Source organism: Tiliqua scincoides, chromosome 1 (genome assembly GCF_035046505.1).
Source record: "Tiliqua scincoides isolate rTilSci1 chromosome 1, rTilSci1.hap2, whole genome shotgun sequence".
Lineage (NCBI taxonomy): Eukaryota > Metazoa > Chordata > Lepidosauria > Squamata > Scincidae > Tiliqua > Tiliqua scincoides.
The window spans coordinates 25,922,902-25,942,894 of NC_089821.1; the positions used below are offsets into that span (position 1 = coordinate 25,922,902).

The 19,993-nt window shown below is 42.3% G+C and overlaps 1 protein-coding gene across 1 annotated transcript; it reads left to right on the forward strand.

Moving 5' to 3' along the window:
- The first annotated feature begins 301 nt into the window (after window positions 1–301).
- On the forward strand, window positions 302–16,115 carry LOC136655453 (astacin-like metalloendopeptidase). Its single transcript, XM_066631961.1, has 11 exons — window positions 302–370; window positions 508–532; window positions 2,487–2,627; window positions 3,635–3,752; window positions 6,360–6,538; window positions 8,508–8,589; window positions 9,603–9,730; window positions 10,619–10,734; window positions 12,330–12,558; window positions 12,663–12,781; window positions 15,888–16,115. The coding sequence occupies exons 1-11, from the start codon at window positions 302–304 to the stop codon at window positions 16,113–16,115; spliced, it is 1,434 nt and encodes a 477-aa protein (XP_066488058.1).
- Window positions 16,116–19,993: the final 3,878 nt, after the last annotated feature.

The following is a 19,993-nucleotide window of genomic DNA, read 5'->3' on the forward strand; positions in this document are numbered from 1 at the left end:
TACAAATAGATAGGGATGAAAAATAGGTCTCTCGCCAAGTTCATTTTCAGTCACTCAACAGTTATGTTGCTCAGATTGCGACACTTTCTTAGTTTTCTAAAGTAGCATGAAATGTTACTTGGCCAGCTCTGCTGGGAATTCCCACAGCTTGTTTGTTTCTATAAAAATACATCTTGTTTTCTCTCTGTTCCATGTTGATTAAAGCCAAGAATTTCCATATAAAAAGTATCACCCGAAGAGCAAGCACCCAAGCTAAGACTCAAGAACTGAAGCTCTTTCGACCTTAGTGAGAAGTCCCAAGATGAATCATCTAGCCCTGTCAACGATTATACTGTCCTTTCATACAGTCACACTAGGCAAACCTCTCCAGGTGTGATGTTGGTCCTACTTCAGAATACATCTAAACAATCATCTCTCTTGCTTTTCACTTCTCTGTTGCAATTGTATATATTTTAATGATAATAACTATAGATCTTACACCCTAAAAGGATATTCATTCTTTTTCAGGGAATCCAGAAAACCAGTGCCAGCGGTAAGATTTAATTTATCATTATTTGATGTGTGATGTGTTTGTGCTATATCTGTTGTTGTCAAATTATAGTAGCTTGCTTTTGTTTTACACTGGTATATCTGAGAGGCTAGTAGTCCTGCAGGTTGAAATGTCAGTCTTGTGTGTTTAAAAAGATGTTCTTAAACCTGTACTGGGTCACTGTCTTCTGGAAAGTTCTCCAGCACAAGCCTCATTGAAATCAAGGAGAACTACGCAAGAATATGCTAATATTCTTGCATAGCTCCCAGTCAATGCAATGAAGGAGAAATTCCCAGTGGATGTTAATCCTGATACCACTGCAGAGGTAGCCTGATTTCAGACCTGCCAACCTGAATAAAAGATAAAAATTTTAGTATATCCTGTGTTATACAATCAAGGTTAATTTTACATTCTATTATTTCACTCCTATTGAGATAAAAATTATATGCCCTCTGTAGTTTACATTTTATAACAGCTTGATAAATTGTGCTCATGTAGTAAGGAAACAATACCATTATTGAAGAATTGTCATAGTATTTTGTTACTTAACAAAAACCCTTGGTTGATAAACTGGAATGGGAGCAAGACTGGGTTTCTACAAGACAATGTGCTTTACTGCACAAAGTATAAATTAGCTTGTCACATGTAATGGCATCATAACCAGATTCGTACTAACCAGATTTTTACTAATCATGGCAGGTGCCAATATTGGAAATACAAATGGCGGTTGGTTGATAATCCTAACTGTGACTGTGGGAATGTTCTGCAAATTTTTCATCACCTTGCAATGGAATGCCCCCTTAGGAGGTATTCCGGCTCTCTGCAGGAACTACATCAACTTGAGGGTACTGTTGTCCAATCTAAAATGATTTAGATATTCGGCCATAGGTCTAGTCACTTAGTAACTGATCATATATAACATAAAATATAATTTTATTTATGATTTTATCCACTATGTTTTAATAATTTATTGCTTGTTTATATATAATTGACCGTTTTTTTGGACATGCAAAATCTGGCCTAAAACAATACCCATAAGAGAAATATACAGGACCGATGTCATATGAGGTTTTGATAAGCAATGTTAGGTTTCTTTCACATTAGTCTGGAATTGACATCCTTCGTTTATTCACTTTCTTCTATCCAGACAATGTTGCCAGTTCATTGCATTCCTGTGTTCATTTTCCAGACTTGACTTGAATTTGTAATCCTAATCAGCTGTTTTTAAATGTAAAATGTGTCATGTTCAGAAGTGCAATTGTGACTTTTCAGGATTCTTGTACTTTCAATTAAATTTTCCTGCTTGCAAAATTTTACCCTTTTTTGCTTTCTCTTAAGAATAACAATGTGATTGTTGGTTCCCTATTTGTATAGCTTCTTTTTGATACCTGTGACCTCCCTTTGAATTTAGTGAAGATGTGGGGGGGGGGGGGAGTGGGATTACACCTCTGCCCTCACACCTCCTGACCACAGCTCCCAATAGCTATGCTTTCAGCATTAATAAGGAAGGAACCATATATGCATACAGTTATAAGTGAGTAGGCTCATCCAAAAATGGAAATTCAGCTGATTAGGGTTTCAAATTGCATGAAGAAACCTTATAGGTGTACAGCTGTATGCACAGAGGGGTCCCCTTCTCACAAATGTGCAGACACTTCAAAGGGTACGGCCAGAGGATGCGATCCCTTTTCACATGTTCATTGAATGCATGGGGGGAATTTGCATATCGTTTTACTTGTCTCTTAATATCACTTCTTATTCCAACAAGGGAAGTGGGCTTTAATTATTGATTTTATCTCATTTTTTTTTTCTGTTCACTGTTTTATACAGCAGAATAGTGCTATTTATATAACACAGTTTCAGAAGCAACAATCCTTCATTTGGGAAAGTAATCTCAGTACCTAATACCTACCCATATTTCAGCATCTTCTTTCCGTTTGCCATTTTATCTTCACAGGGGAAACAGAGTCACACCAGGATGACATTGTATATCGAAGACGAACACGGCGCAGTGTCATGAGCTGTACTAGGACTTGCTATTGGCCTAAGTCAAGAGACGGATTAGTCAACATTCCAGTTAAAGTCTCTGCAGAGTTTTGTATGTCACCTCTGGGCTTCACAACAGACAATCTGCACATTTATACCACAAATCCTTATTACAAATAATGAAGTGCATCAAATAAAAAGGGATGTTTTCCCACAGAGAGCAATTAATAAGGGTTCCTTCTGATACGATGCATTTCTTAATCAGGCCATTTTCTTGTTCCTGCTGAGCAAAGTGTTTGTGGGGTGCAAGATCTGGAACAAACTGACCTAGAGCAGAGGGCAATCAGAGCAGACAGCAACTTACTGGAGCGGAAACTACAGTATAGACAGCTGAGTAGACTCAGGTACTGCAGGACTCAGGAGAGCTTCCAGGGAAAATGAAAGCAGATCTGATGAAATGCAAAGCTCGAGTACATTGTAAACATCTACAGTCACTGATGCCAAGTGTCCTCATTTTTAAGTGAGTAAAGGATAGAGCAGTGTTCTTCAACCTTGGTGGCTTCAAGCCTCAGTTGTGAGGTCATGGCAACTTATGGGAATGAAAAAGGTTGATGACCACTGGACTAAGCACCACCACATAAAAGGGGAAGCATCTGTTGTAGCCCTTCAGGTACATCTGTTGTAGCCCTTCAAGTCCCAGTCAGGTTCTTAGCTGTGATGTGCTCAGGTTCTTAGCAGTTGTGCTAAAATAGCTTTCACTAGTACCAGGATTCATTGTATCTTTATCTGCTCTCTCTAATAAGAATATTTGGTTACAGCGAACAGTGCTGGGAGGGCGTAACGGGTTGGAAGTGGGCAGATGGGGTCCTAGGAGGGGACTAACAGTGGGTCCCCAGTTTCATATTTTATTGGGGTCATGGCTTGAAAACGTTGAAGACCACTGGGATGTAGGTGTTTTTCCTGAGCCTAGTTCTACATGATCATTAGCATAAGTCCAGGGATGTGGGAAGCTTTTCTGTGTTGAAGGCCAAAGGGCAAAGAGTTCTGCCCTTTGAACTTAACACACAGATTGTAAGATATTTCAATATTTCTTTTTTTCTCTACAACATTTCTTTTTAGCTGCAGAAGAGAGGGCTACACTAGCTGAAGCCATGCAAGAATTTATCACACTGACATGTGTCAAGTTTATCAATCACACAGCAGAACATGACTACCTAGATATTAATGTGGCAAATCAGTAAGTTTCATCTCTCCCAATTTGACTGAAAAATTTTGACGTTTTTTCTTTTCTCCTGTCTGAGATCAGCCTTTTAAGATTCTAAAATAAATACTTTTAGGTGTTCCACTGGGATAAATGATGCATTTTTCTCCAATCCAGTTGGTGATATTACTATATTCTCTCTCTCTCTCTCTCTCTCTCTCTCTCTCTCTCTCTCTCTATATATATATATATATATATATACATATATTCATATATATATATTCATATTCATACTGCTGCAGAGCAAGAAGTCTTCTCTCAGAGCTAGGATTTCTGATTTTGATATTACATTAACCCAATGGTTCTCACACATTTAGCACCGGGACCCATTTTTTAGAATGAGAATCAGTGAGGACCCACCGGAAGTGATGTCATGACCAGAAGTGACATCAACAAGCAGGAAAATTTTTAACAATCTTAGCTTGCAATCCTACCCACATTTACTATCGTTAAAAGAATATACATAGTAGCTTGTTAAAAGTACAGGTCTGTAACATTTCCCCAAATGCAGTCACATACCATAGTAGCATGAAGTCTGATATATTAAAAATAAAATATTGAAATGAATGGGGACCCACCTGAGAATGGCTCACGACCCACCTAGTGGGTCCCAACCCACAGTTTCAGGAACACTGCAGCTCAGGGCGGTGTGAGGACAAAAGGATGGGAGCAGCGGTGTACAACAACCCTGTGAGGTAGGTGAGGCTGAGAGAAAGTGACTGGCCCAAGGTCACCCAGGAAGCGTCGTGGCTTGGGGGATTCAAACCTGGATCTTCCAGGTCTAAGTCCACTTCCCAAACAGCTACACCACCCTGGCTCTATTAACCCCTTTTTAAACCCAAAATTAACCCATTTTTGTCTGGCCCACAGGTGTACACATTTGATCTCTGTTGCGTATATGCAACATTGGGCAGAAATTGCTTAAAATAATACAGAGTCTTTTAATTGAAGATGCAGGCAAATACCATTGATAGCAAAGATATATAGTGTTCAAACCTGCTTCTAGAGTTTTCTTCAACTCTATGCTATGTTGAGTCTTCAACTCTATTGCTATGAACTAGATGTGTATAAACCATAATGTGTGACATTTTTATGCATCTTCATTCCCCTGATAAAGATTTTATCAGTGGAAAAACTTTGGGATTTATTATACTGCTTGAATTCATAAACTTGTCACCTGCACCTGTCAGATTTCTACTTTGCGAAGCTGCCCTTTTGGTGTAATGCCCATTTAGTTAAATCAAAGGCCTTGATTTGCTCCACCAGTTACAGCAGGGGTGTCAAACTTGTTTCATACAGAAAGCTGAAGTTAGCATTCATGAAACCTGCTGAGGGCCGGAAGTGACATCATTAAACAGACGATGGCCAGAAATAAGCACTTTGTTCTCACATAGAAACTAATTAGCTACAAATAGCTGAATAGAAAATGTGCAAATATTGTTCATATTTTCCAGATAAGAGACAGCCCAATTATCAAACTAGGAGAGCTCACTTATAGGGCCCTGGATAAATAGCTTCGAGGGGCTGCATTTGCCAGCATGCCTTAAGTCTGACATCCCTAAGTTAGATAATTGAAGCTGCAACTCTCAGCATATTTGCTAGAGTGTAGACTTTACTGAACACAGTAGACATTATACTTCTGTACAAAATAAACCAAACCTTACAAAATGGTAAGCCTAGACAGCTTAATTAAAAGCCGAGACATCACCTTGTCAACAATGGTTCATATAGTCAAAGTTATGGTTTTCCCAGTGCTAAAGTATGGCTATGAGAGCTGGACTATAAGGAGGGCTGAGCGCCAAAGAGTAGATGCTTTTGAATTATGGTGTTGGAGAAGACTTGAGAGTCTCCTGGACTGCAAGGAGATCAAATCCGTCAATCCTACAGGAAATCAACCCTGACTGTTCATTGGAAGGACAGATGATGAAGCTGAAGCTTAAATACTTTGGCCAACTCATGAGAAGGGAGGACTCTTTAGGACTCTTTTTCTACTGCGTGCTTTCAATCTGCTGCGATGTGTTTTTATCTTGTTTTAATTGTTTTTAAGTGTTTTGTATTTTTAATGTTTATCTGTTGCCTTGCATTTTAACTTGATTGTTAGCTGCCTTGGGTGCCCTTTGGGGAGAAAGGCTGAATACAAATCTAATAAATAAATAAATAAATAAATAAATAAAAGACCCTGATACTGGGACAAATTGAAGGCAAAAGGAGAAGGGGGTGGTAGAGGATGAGATGGTTAGATAGTGTCACGGAGGCAATGAACATGAATTTGGACACACACTGGAAGTTAGGGGTAGACAGGGGGGCCTGGCATGCTGTGGTCCTTGCGGTCACGAAAAGTCAGACTCAACTTAACAACTGAATAACAACAACAACAAAATAAACAGTCATAGGACTGTTTAGAAACCTTTCAGTTCTGGCCACAAAAGCCTTAATTCCTAAGTCAAAGGCCTATGTGGTAACTGTGATATTTACAATTATTTTGAATTAAACTCATGTTACAAAGATGTCTGATGGCTTCTTACGAACATATCTTGTATGCTTGATGTGCTGACATTGCTTTTCATTTTCTCTCTTTCTCAGTTGCTGGTCTTTCTTTGGGAAGATTGGGGGCAAACAGCAACTGGGCTTGATGAAATCTGGCTGTATACACAAAGGAGCAATTCAGCATGAGCTCAGCCATGCCTTGGGTTTCATACATGAGCACACCAGGAGTGATCGAGATGAGTATGTTAAAATCAACTGGCAGTATGTTGCACAAGGTATATCCACTAGTGCTCAAATGACAATTCTTAGGTCTTGCTAGATGATGATTTATTTCTTTATTTCCATTTTTATATTCTATCTGTCAGTTAAAGCATTCTGAGCAGCATATGCATAAAACAATAAAAATAGACTGAGAACAAGAAATAGTAAACAGCATAAAGTGTCATATTAAGGGAATAAAGTAGAAATATTCAGTAACCCATTAACTTTGTTGGTATTTGACAAGAACATTTTCCATCTTTTTTCTAAAAGCCTGCAGGTGGAAGTGACATGAATCAGGTCTCTAGGCAGTGAATTAAATGGTTCTGGAGCCACAACCAAGAAAACCCTGTTCTTCCAGCAATTGGATCCTAAATAAGTTTCTGTTTCAGTTTTTAATGGAGAAGATGGCTTACTGGGGAGTGACACTTCCTGAAGTTTGCCAGACACAAGCCATATAAGGTTAAAAATCAGATCCTTGAATTGGCCTTTATTGGGTAAACAACTGGCTAGCAATGCAGCTGAAACAGTAAATACTGGTAATACTCCTTCATGCCTCTGCTTTTCAGAAGTCAAATATTTACATTTTCTGCTAGCTATAGCTTCCAGACAATCTTAACGAGTTTGATAGAAGGCTTTCTTGGCCACTACCACCACATGCACATCCAACGGTAAGGCTGGATCCAGCAGATAGTAAAAAAAAAATTCCAAAACAAATATTGTCAAATTCCTACAGCCAATACAGGAAAATTTCTATTTTTTTCTCCCTTGGCAGAATGCCTAACATTGCTGCAATTGAGAATTTGTGCAATTGTGGGTCTGTGATAAAGTTTCAGGAAGCTTGATGATCACATTCACAGATTCTTTTGAAATTTTCCACTTTCTCTTTGCATTTTGCCACATTACTTCATAGATGTTTCTGTAACTGTTTCCCACTTCTTCCTTTTGAGTACAGGTGTGCACCACTTAATAATGTGATTGTAATGCAATTAGGTTGTTAAGCAAACATTCAGCCCAATCTAGTGCCTTGTTGTGTAAACAGACACTCCGTGCAACTGGTTGTACAGGCTACTGTAGATAGATTGCCTCTTCTTTGCATTAAGAGCCGCTTTGTTGTGTAAACAGACACTCTGCTGCAGGCTACTGGAGACATGATTGCCTCATTAAGAGCATCTTTATTATGCTTTGACCACCGTCATATATGTGGTCTGTCATTAAGTAAATGGTTGCTAAGGCAGCAGACACCTGTACATGCTCTTTTATTGTTGCTGTTACTAGTTGTACTTTTCAGTTGGATGTTTGGTTCTGGTTGTCCATTTTGTCATAGTTATTACAGAAGACTGAAGAGGTTTTGCGGCTTATGATTTTCCTTCTAAGATTTAGCTTAGATTTTAATGCTTTCCTCTTATTCTCCACTTTGTTGTTTTCTTACAATAATACAATGCATATTATGCACATAACTACACACTTAAGACAATGGCATTGGGATTTTCTTATGCATCTACCTATAACATTTATCAGTATGTAAGTGCTGGAAATTGATTTGCTAGTTCAAATCACTATTTGAAATGTAGCTTGCTCTGCACAACAATCTCTGTGGTCAGAGACCCATAGCCTGCAGAACTCCCTTCTCTACCTGAAGATCACAGGGTCCCTTCTGTCATCTGAACTTGGTCACCTCACAGATTTTAGTCTCCTCCTTGAATTAAAGAAATGAGTCTCTAGCCCTTTTATTGCAAAGATACAAGGAAGTAATCTTAATTCTGCTCCCACCTGTTCTTGTCAATGACTGTGAAGGCACCAAGATAACTAACAAGCAGTACACCCTTATTGTTCAATACATTATAATTTCAAGAATTGAACAATAATTCCAGGAATTAATCTTCTTACTGCTATCTTCACTTCACAACTAATTTATATACAAGTGCAAACTGTCTGTCCCTCCACTTCTCTCCCTGTGTTCTTACACTGCTTTTTTACTTGCAGGGGAAGAAGAAAACTTTGAGAAGGTGGCATCTCTCAATCTGGGCCTTCCATATGACTATGCTTCTGTGATGCACTATGGAGCGTAAGTTGTGGCGCAGGGCATCGTTTCTTCTCAGGCAGAAATGCTTATAACTTTACGGCTATTTTCAAAATTAAAATCCCTCTTTTTGAATTACAGCCTATGTTTTGCTGATTATTTCTAATGTCTCCTTTCTTTCCTCATGTTTTTAGAGGCATGTACAGTCTTTGCATAGTGTGTGCATTTCACAGTTGTAAGAACAACATGCTAGTACTTTAGGGCAGTGTTTCTCAAACAGTGGTACAGGTACCAACAGTGGTACTTGAGGTGGTGTCTGGTGATACTGGACTCCTGCCGCCCAGTAGCGAGACCAGGAATGCAGCACAACAAACCATGGTAGGAGGTTTTGGTTTGGTGAGCAGAGCTCCAAAGCATGCTTTTCCACTCTCCAAAAAGCCCTCCCATCCACCCTGAGCTCTTACTGGTTTATTGTGGTCACATCTGGCCTTCCAACCCAGAAGTAACTGGAGATTATGTCATCACCAGTTACTACCAGTGGTACTTTGAAGAGGTGGACCATTTGAAGTAGCACAGTGCGGGACAAATGTTAAACACTGCTTTAGGGCATTGATTAGAAAGAAAAGACCAAATGTTTGCACTTTGAACCACTGGCAAACTGTGTGTGTTACGTTGGGAGCAACTTTTATATCAGTATAAATGAGGCACATTTCAGAAAGGTTCTTTGGAACAGTGAAAAATCTCCTTTTTTATTTCATTTATTTATAATTTTGAAACCTTGGAACTATGAAAAATCAGCATACTTTCTTACATTTATACTTTTAACTGGAAGAATAAGGGGAGGAATGGTGGCCAAACTGGCCACAAATAATCTAAAAGCTGTTAGTAATGTTCTGTCTGTACAGAAAACCAACTGTCTGAAGGCATTGTTCTCTCTGCACTTTCCTCCTTATTATAACTGCTTTCTAGGGTGATTGACAGGTAGATATTTTATAAAAGACCTCATTATAACAGTGCTGTGGTCATTTATGAAGTTCATCTGTTCCTTGTTTGCTCAGGTATGATTTTTCTAATACAACTGGGAGAGCAACAATTGTTCCCATCCCAAATGCATCTATACCAATCGGTCAGAGACTAGGACTGAGCAACCTTGATGTGAAAAAAATCAACAAACTCTACAGCTGCAGTGAGTGCTAAAAATGCTACATGGTATATTTTCAGGTGGATTTTTTGAATAACATCTGAGATCAATTAGAAATGATATCAAATCTAGCAACCTTCATGTCACCTCGCTTCATCACACGTTTAAAAAAAGCAAATGATGTACTACATTCTTCAATGGACTCACCAGTTCAGCAAAGAAATATTGCCTTATTTGGGAAGTGTGTACTCCACTCTGCTGTGTGAGGCACCTGGGTATAATATGGATGTGCAAAGCAATTCCCAACAGAGTCCATGTGTGGCAAAACATGTTCTCTGAAGCCATTTGCAATCTGTGTCTTGATACTTGACTTAGGATTCACATAAGCAGGAGTCTCCAATGTCTCCAATGTATACAAATGAATGACTATGGTGAGAGCAGTGCGGCCCAGAAGGCAAGTTGCTCTTTCCCTGATATCGAGAATGTCAGTGCCCTCACTGACAGGGATCCTATAGGGATTTGGGTGATTCATGTGCCTTTGTACACCAGTTCACAATGATGCCCTGTACATCTCAGGGATCCTCACAATATGCACACTTGCCCTTCACATTATACCTCACATCATAGTGTTATCACATCATACATACATTCCTAGTGTTTCATACATTGGCTGTCAAGTGCTGAAAATCCTACAGTAAATTGTAATTGCTACACTGTCTACTTAGAAACATAGATATTAACAGCTGTTTTGAATCCCAGTCATATCATTCTCTTCCTTCCAAAGAATAACCTTAAGTAAATTAAACAGTGATGTGTTTTATGAACAATGGGTTTCTCTCTCATGAACCAGATGCAATTCATACAACAGAGGGGTTTGTACCTGAACTTTTCCATTGCTCATCTCTTCTTCCTCACTCCTGTTCTGTTCTTTAGATTACTGTAGCACTGTGCTATCTAACTCAAGTGGCAATTTCTCCTCTGACAACTACCCATCTTCATACCCCAGCAACGTTGAGTGCCTATGGCTGATCCGGATCCCACAGGACAAAGTAAGAAGATTCATATCAGTGTTTGAGTTGGTGTATTGATGCTATCCAGTAGATGTTATCCTGTAGAATGGTATAATGCTGATGTTGAAGGGGGAAAGAGGGGTATAAATGGTTTAAACAAATACTCTCGAAACTATCTAAATTTATATCCTGCACATTGTAAAGAATGAAATTAGTTGTCCAGTGTAGGTAAATTATCTGAGCAAAATTTCACATGGATTTTGGAGAAAGAATTTTTCAGAATTTGGATTTTGAAACATTTCAAATTTTATTTTTGCAATCTGACTATTAGTTAGGATTAGTTTAAAGAAACAAATTTTGGTGGTGAAAATCCCCAATTTGTCTTCTATTTTCTATCTCACTTTGATCTTCTTATCAGGAGCCTTTTGTAATGCTTTCAGGGTAGCTGTCATTTCTGTTTGCTGTTTAACTTCCTCAATGGACCAGTAAACAAAGAACTTTGAGAACATAAGAATAACCCCGCTGGATCAGGCCCAAGGCCCATCTAGTCCAACTTCCTGTATCTCACAGTGGCCCACCAGATGCCTCAGGGAGCACACAAGACAAAAGACCAGTATCCTGGAGCCACTCCCTTCCTAAAACCAAAGAGTTGAATTTATAGGGAAATAGGTTTAGGCTGGATATTATGGAGAGCTATCTGGTACTGGAACAGCCTGCCCTGTACCATAATGAGTTGAAGGTTTCCAAGCAGAAGCTGGCCTGTCAGGGATGCAGTAGTTGCTTGGGCTGAGCATGGGGTTGGACCAGATGACCTCTAAGAGATCTTCCAACTCCAGCATTCTGTGACTTGAAGTCACAGAGTTTCCACTTTAGCTTATAGTCCTCTGGACTCTCCATCAAGCCATTTCGAAATGGTGAACAGCAGTACGTAGGAGGCACCTTCTAACACCATATGAGCATCTGCAAGCTGAACAGAACATTGGGGAAACCCTAGTGCCTGGGGATGTGGATGAACTTCTTTTATCCTAGCCCTTGTTAGAGACATAACTTCAATACTATCTGCATTTGGGAATACTGAAAACAAATTAAATCAGAATAATTCAAATTGTTTTTTGCAAGCAAATTTAAGTTGGATTGTGGTTGAAATGATTTTTGTAAAATTCATTTCTGCTCTAATTCAATATTCTCCAATCCACTTACTTGCCCATTTAATTCTTGTTGTCTTTGTTTTGATTTGCCATATCAGCTCTTACTGACAACAGTTAGTGACAGAGTGCTGTGTTTCACAAATGCTGTTCAAAGAACTCTGCTAATTGCATTGTCTACTAAATTGAATGTATGCTCTGTGAATAATATTTTATTATTTTGGCACTTAATTCAGTTATTGCAGCATCTGTTGATATGACTCATAAACAAAACAGCTGGTTTTCATTTATTGATGCAGTTCTGTGTTTGACTATCCTCTAATGTGCTAGAAAGCAGTTGCTCTTCAAGCAATATTTCTGTCTTGTCATGTGCTCTAAATAGTAACAAACAGGATGCAATTTTAGGGCCAAATAAGAATGGAACATAACCCATAAGAATTGGGACCAAAGTGACGTGAAACATGTACATTTTTTCTTACTCTGTCTTAGGTCTTGCTGAAATTTCATGTTTTTGATCTCGAGCTGTCTCCAAACTGTACCTCTGACTACATCCGAATTTATGATGGAATCAGCAGAAATTCTCCCATTCTCATTGACAAGTTTTGTGGGACAGGGCAATTGCCCATAGCAGTGGCTTTTGGAAGCACAATGCTTATACAGTTTGTGAGTGATAATGAAGCTACTGCAGCAAAAGGATTCACAGCCTCCTATACACATGGTATGACCTTTTCATGTTTATTTTCATGTACGTTCATTTCAAGTAACGTTTTATCCTAATGATTTGTTTGTGCCCATGACTCTTTTCTTTTTTCCCCATCACAGTGAAATGCGGAGGAACGTTCACTGATGCTTCTGGAGCAATTACTTCCCCAGACTTTCCTGAACGATACCCTAAAAACCAAGATTGCTTATGGATAATCCGTGCTCCAATTGGAAGCAAGGTAAGGAAGGAAATAATGCAGGGGGTTCTCAAACTTTTCAGGAGTAAACCTCCCAAGGTAAGTCTTTGCGGGGGGAGGGAGAAACGAGCGATGTGATCCCCAGTATCACACCACTGTGGGGGCAGGGTTTTCTTTTAAAAACACATCTGCTGGGGTCCAGGGGGTGCAGATAGCCCTGCAGAGCACTCTGTGGAGCTCCTTGCACCCCGCCCCCCAAACCCCAGCAGAAGGTAAGATGTGTCTAACAAAAGCCCCCTGCTCCCATGGCGGTGCAATACTGGGGATTGTGTAGCTGCCTTTCCCCTCCCCTTAAAGGGGCAGAGGCCAGGTCTCTCAATCTGGGACATTGCAACACCCTAAGCAAGAGTTTGAGAACCACTGAGATAATGGAAGAATCATTGACCAGTACAGTTACCATTCTCAACCGCAGTTGATTTAAAGTAACTTTTCAATCAAATGTCAGGTGTCTTCAAAATGGGAAACTATGGCATGGCTGAGGCCCAGTAATATTCAGGGCAAATCTGTTGTTTAATTATGGAGCAGCTATGGCTTGTCTCCTAAGAACGACTTGAAAAGAGAGGTTCATCATACCAGGACAAGGGGACTATCAGCCTAATCCAATGCTTCCCAGAACCCAGGGCTGCGGAGGCACCAAAATGACAACTGCTGCATCTAGCGGGGCTGGGAAGCAGTAGCAGGTCTCAGGGTAAGGGAACTTGCGCTCCTTTACCCCATGTAAGACCCAGGCAGCCCCAATGGGTCTCCTTGGATCTGCGTCCACTATTGAGCGGGCGCAGACTTGAAGAGACCCGTGTCAGATCTTCTGGGCCAGGAGGAGGGTTTGGACAGCAGAGCCTACTGCCGTCTCCACCCCACTCCTGCCCTGCTCCCACCCGCCACAGTGTCTTTCCTCTACCCTTCCCCGTCCTAGAACACCTTCCCCGCCCAACTTACTGTTCCACCACCCGGCGCTCACCCAGACCTCAGGGCGGCATGCAACCAGCCTCTGCCTGGCACTGGCTCAGTGCGGACTTGCACTGTGGTGAGTGTCACAGATGTGCCTTGCAGCATGTTTGCGACACTCAGCACCGGTACTGGGCCAGCGCAGGCCCGATAGGATCAGGACCTATATTAGCTGATACTCCTTTCTCCCTGTAGCCCCCTGTAATGTCCATAGCAGGAGGAGGCCCCTTCCCTGGGGTTGCCACCGAATGTGAGGGGCTTACCCAGTCGATGAACAGAGGTCAGCAGTGGATTAAGGGACAGGAGGCAGGTATAGTTGATTGACACAGACAGTTTAATTGCATCAGCCATTTTACATTCATGTGGACTGTTACATCACAGACCACTGTACATTATGCTGACACATGCCGTCGTCATCTGGTAGGGTCCGGACCCAACCCTTCCCGTTCCTTGGCGGTCTCAGCCAGAGCTTTCCACCCAGCGTCTCTGGGCCAGGGGTCAGGGCTCTTGAGGGCTGCAACCCTCCTGGTCGGGGTCAGGCTAGCTGGCCTTAGGAGGACTCCTGATACCTCCGGGCTTGACCCCTGGGCAGCTGGCCACCACGGGGTATAGTTGGCTGTGAGCTCCTGTCCTGGAAACCCCATCTCTCCAGGGGTCACCCTCTGGGTCCAGGGTCAGGGAGATCTCCACCCCAGCCTCCTCTCTCCAGGGCAAACCTCAGCCCTCTCCCTCTGGAGGCCTCTCTCTTTCCCCTGAGGCAGGGGTGGTGTTTCCCTCTGGAGAAGAGCCTCCTCTCTCTTCCCTCTCCAGGCCTCTTATGAGGCCAACCCCAGGTTGGTTCAGCCCCACCCCTTCAGACCAGGTGCCTGCTTGTTGTTCCCAGCTGGCCCTTGCCCCTACTCCCAGGTAGGTGTTCTGCAAGAGACCCCAGTCCTGGTGGCACTTGGGTCTTACACCCAAGGAGGCCTTTACCCTAGAGGAGATCCCTAGGAAATTCACAATATATACAATATATATATATATTTGTACACTATATATATATATATATATTTGTACACTATACAACAATATAGTGTTGTGTCACTATTCCTGGTCTCGCTGCTGGGCAGCAGGTATCTAGGGGTCCTGTGAGTACCACTGGACACCACCTCAGTATTGCTTGCTGGATACTGGATTGCACGAGTAAAGCCTGGCTGTGTTAGGCTAGACATGACCACAACATCTGAAATTCTTTTTTTCCCCAACAGGCCTTCACTAGCTTGTTATGATGGTTCTCATTCATGCTATACTGTGATCCTTTAATTTGTCTCTCCTTCTGTATTTTTTATGCTTCTTTCAATTTATTTGTTTTTATTGCCTTATTTTGGCTTTATTCATTATTTGCATATATTCTCAAACTGTAAGCTGCTTTGAAATTTTTTTAAAAGAAAGACTGGGTATAAAATTTTAAAATAAAGAAAAAGCAAACTTCCACAGTGAGCTACAGTTTGAAAAGAGTTATTTGAGAGTCTGAATTGGCCCTATAGTCACCCATGAATTCAATTCCACGATTGCTGTTTATATATGTATCCAAGGAACCATTGCATGGAAGGGAATGGTAACTATTTCAGGCATCTAAACCATCCCATAGAAGAGGAAATATTTACAATTTTTAAACAGAAATTAAATATGTCACAAAATAATGGGAAAAAAAAAATTCCAGTGCAGATTTTCTATAGTACTTTAAAATAAAATACAAATTTCATCAAAGAGAGAAACATTTTACAGGCTGATGTGCTTAGTTCTACATTGGATTTATTTGTGATGGTCTCACAGCAAGTGGGTATGACACAAAATAACTCCAGCATGATCTAATTCCTAGTGGAATCCATCAGAAACATGCAGATGAGGTGCTCTTTATCAGGTGCATTGAATTTTCTACTCTTGTGTATAGAGTTTGCACCTGATGCCCTCTTTAGAGAGAGGATGTTTTAGCTTATGAAATCCAACTTGTTCCAATCGATTAAGCTACCTTGACAGTGTATGAGTATTCTTCTATATAATGCTCACCAGTTTAACACATATCACAATATCGCGTTAAGAGAAGTAGCTTCCTTGAAAATCCTGTGTAATGTTCCCTTTTGTGGTTTTTTTTTTTTTACAGATATCTCTAACAATGTCCTCATTTGAACTGGAGGACTCTGTTAACTGCAGATATGATAGACTCATCATTCATGATGGCAGCCAAGTTGGTTCTCAAGTTTTTGGCCCCTACTGTGGAAGAATGGAGGTCCCTGCATTGACTTCTACTGGGAGCTTTGTACAAATAGAATTTCAGACGGACGTTGCTTTTGAATTTCAAGGATTCAAGTTGGACTACTCAATCAATTAAGTACTATTGCTAGGCTTACCAGATGACAGATGGTAGATTTTTGTGGTTGATAGTAGTAAAGGGAAAAAAGTTACTTTTTGAGCACTGTAGCATCAACCAACGTCTCAGTCATATGAGTAGCCAAATGCTTGGTTAAATACAAGTGTGTTAGTTACATTGAAATAATGCATAGAATGATAAAGGATTTTTAAGGTTGACATCTGACCTGGGCATGAAATGAATCTTGGGCCTATGCACCATCTCCCACCATCCATAGAACTTGTCATTAAAACTGGGAGCTGTGCATGGCAAAACAAATTAGACCTCAGGTCATATGACACATTATATGTGCCATGAGAGAATAACTTAAACCCTCTGTCCTATGCTCTGCTGCATATAAAGATACCTTGTGCTTTCTACAGAGGCCTGTGCTGTATCCAACGCAAGATAGGAGCCCAAAGTGGCTCAGCTGGAAGTAAGGGGAAACTCTTCCCCTTACCCCTGGGTAACCACTGCAACCCCAATGGGTCTCCTAGGACATGCGCCACCTCCAGAAGTGGCATAAATCCGAGGAGAGCGGAGCGGCTTGCAGCCCTCCATGCCACTCAGAAATGGGGGCTAGCATCCGACATATCTGCTGGGCCTCAGCCCCGCCTCCGGCTACCCGCCTGCCCACCTGCCTCCAGGACCGCCCAAGAACGCCTCCCTCCCACCTCCTCCCCGCCTTCCCCAGACCCTTGTGTTAGCCAAGCTTGGCCAATACAAGCCTTCCTGTCAAGGTCTGGCATGAGTCCCTGCACCAGCCCAGCTGATGTTTGAGGAGGCACAAACATGCCTTATGGCACATTTGCAACCCTCCTGGACTGGTGCAAGGGACTTGCACCAGCCCAAAGGCACCTTAGGATTGTGCCCCTAGTCAGATAAAGTAATCAACTTGTATTTGAAAGGCCTTTGCATATTAACATATGGGTCTTACCTTGCGCCTAGTATTTCTTACAATGCCCTTGATTGTGCTTTAGCAAGTAGGGGATATACACCAAGAAGGTGTGTGTGTGTGTGGGGGGGGGGGGTCATCAATGCATTGCCAACAATTACCATTTGGTGCATCCAGTGAAGTGGACTCTATCCCACAAAAACTTATGCTGGCATAATTAGGGTGCAATCCTAACTTGCGCTGGAACAGGCAGGCCAACTGGTCTGCACTGAATCCAGCACAAGGTAGGTGCAGGCTGGGACACAGTTCAGTGTAAGGGGATTTTATTCCCCTTAAGCCAGCCCCCCTTATGGGGCTAGTTGGCTGTGTGCCTGCAAAATTACAGGTGCAAATCTGAGCAAGTCCGTGTAATGCTGGTTGAGCCAGGGTTTAGGATCCAGCCTGGTCCCACCTCCTCCTGGGCCCATTCTGCCTTCTAGACTGCCCTCCTCCCACTCCAGAATGCCCCCTCCTCACCTCCATTTCACCCTTCTGCCATTGTCTCCAGCCCACTGCGCTTGTGTTGTGATATATGCCCCAGGCCTATAGGAATTTACAGGCTGGATAGGGCATGGCTAGGCCCTGATGTCTTGGCCTGAATACATACAGCGTAGCCCTGCTACATCATGGTATTGGCTGATGCAACAGGGCGTAGCAGGGATGATGCAATACCATGTCACAAGACGATCAGTCATACTGTCACCAGATCATACCCTGCTTCCCATTGGCTAGTGTCAGTATATATTTGAGCCTGTACATGCCGCTGTGTGGGAGATGTTATGTGGAGCGTCTGTGGGAAGTTACATCGGTGGAGTTGGTGATCACAGATTGTGGAAAGTTCTATCTTTGCTGTTTGCTTTGCTGTGCTGCCTTTGCACTGTACATATTGTACATACTTCAAGTAAAAGGACATCTGGTGGTGGAGCACTGCCATGTCTGTGCCTCGTTATTTCCCGGGAGCAACTGCCTGACCTTGGGTCTCTGAAGCAGCGGCACTTCTGCGTAAAATTGAGTGTTGGGCGGGTTAGGACAGACAAAAGAAAATATTTCTTTACTCAGCGTGTGGTCGGTCTGTGGAACTCCTTGCCACAGGATGTGGTGATGGCGTCTAGCCTAGACGCCTTTAAAAGGGGATTGGACGAGTTTCTGGAGGAAAAATCCATTATGGGGTACAAGCCATGATGTGTATGCACAACCTCCTGATTTTAGGAATGGGTTAAGTCAGAATGCCAGATGTAGGGGAGAGCACCAGGATGAGGTCTCTTGTTATCTGGTGTGCTCCCTGGGGCATTTGGTGGGCCGCTGTGAGATACAGGAAGCTGGACTAGATGGGCCTATGGCCTGATCCAGTGGGGCTGTTCTTATGTTCTTATGTTCTTACTCAACAGCTTGCCTACCTGGGCCGGCACAAACTAACCTTCTCCAGACACAGGTCCAGCGCTGCTGGCTCACAACACTTGGGAGCCAGTGCAAGGGACTTGTGCCAGCTTTGGAGGTGGGTGGGTTGGATTGCTCTGCCCATTAGGTTTTCTGATGCTACAAGATTCTTTGTTTGCTTTTGCTGCAACAGACTAACAGCCCAATCCTATGCATGTCTACTCAGAAGTAAGTCCCATTAGAGTCAATGGAGCTTACTCCTAGGAAAATGTGGATAGGATTGGGCTGTAACATGGCTACTATTCTGGAAGTACTTCCTGGCAGGTGACTTTGGAACTGAGCCATAATTCAGGAGCTTGCATTCCTTAAGTGGCAGGGAAGCAAGCTGTGCCTCAGGCATAGAACATTTTCAGGAGGTTGCACATACACATCATGGCTTGAAACCTGTAATGGATTTTTCCTCCAGAAACTTGTCCAATCCCCTTTTAAAGGCGTCTAGGTCAGATGCCATCACCACATCCTGTGGCAAGGAGTTCCACACACCAACCACAAGCTGAGTAAAGAAATATTTTCTTTTGTCTGTTCTAACTCTCCCAGCACTCAATTTTAGTGAATGTCCCCTGGTTCTGGTGTTATATGAGAGTGTAAAGAGCATCTCTCTATCCACTCTGTCCATCCCCTGCATAATTTTGTATGTCTCAATCATGTCCCCCCTCAGGCATCTCTTTTCTAGGCTGAAGAGGCCCAAACGCCGTGGCCTTTCCTCATGAGGAAGGTGCCCCAGTCCAGTAATCATCTTAGTCACTCTCTTTTGCACCTTTTCCATTTCCACTATGTCTTTTTTGAGATGCGGCGACCAGAACTGGACACAATACTCCAGGTGTGGCCTTACCATAGATTTGTACAACGGCATTATAATACTAGCCGTTTTGTTCTCAATACCCTTCCTAATGATCCCAAGCATAGAATTGGCCTTTTTCACTGCCGCCGCACATTGGGTCGACACTTTCATCGACCTGTCCACCACCACCCCAAGATCTCTCTCCTGATCTGTCACAGACAGCTCAGAACCCATCAGCCTATATCTAAAGTTTTGATTTTTTGCCCCAATGTGCATGACTTTACACTTACTGACATTGAAGCGCATCTGCCATTTTGCTGCCCATTCTGCCAGTCTGGAGAGATCCTTCTGGAGCTCCTCACAATCACTTCTGGTCTTTACCACTCGGAAAAGTTTGGTGTCGTCTGCAAACTTAGCCACTTCACTGCTCAACCCTGTCTCCAGGTCATTTATGAAGAGGTTGAAAAGCACCGGTCCCAGGACAGATCCTTGGGGCACACCGCTTTTCACCTCTCTCCATTGTGAAAATTGCCCATTGACACCCACTCTCTGCTTCCTGGCCTCCAACCAGTTCTCAATCCACGAGAGGACCTGTCCTCTAATTCCCTGACTGTGGAGTTTTTTCAGTAGCCTTTGGTGAGGGACCGTGTCAAACGCCTTCTGAAAGTCCAGATATATAATGTCCACGGGTTCTCCCGCATCCACATG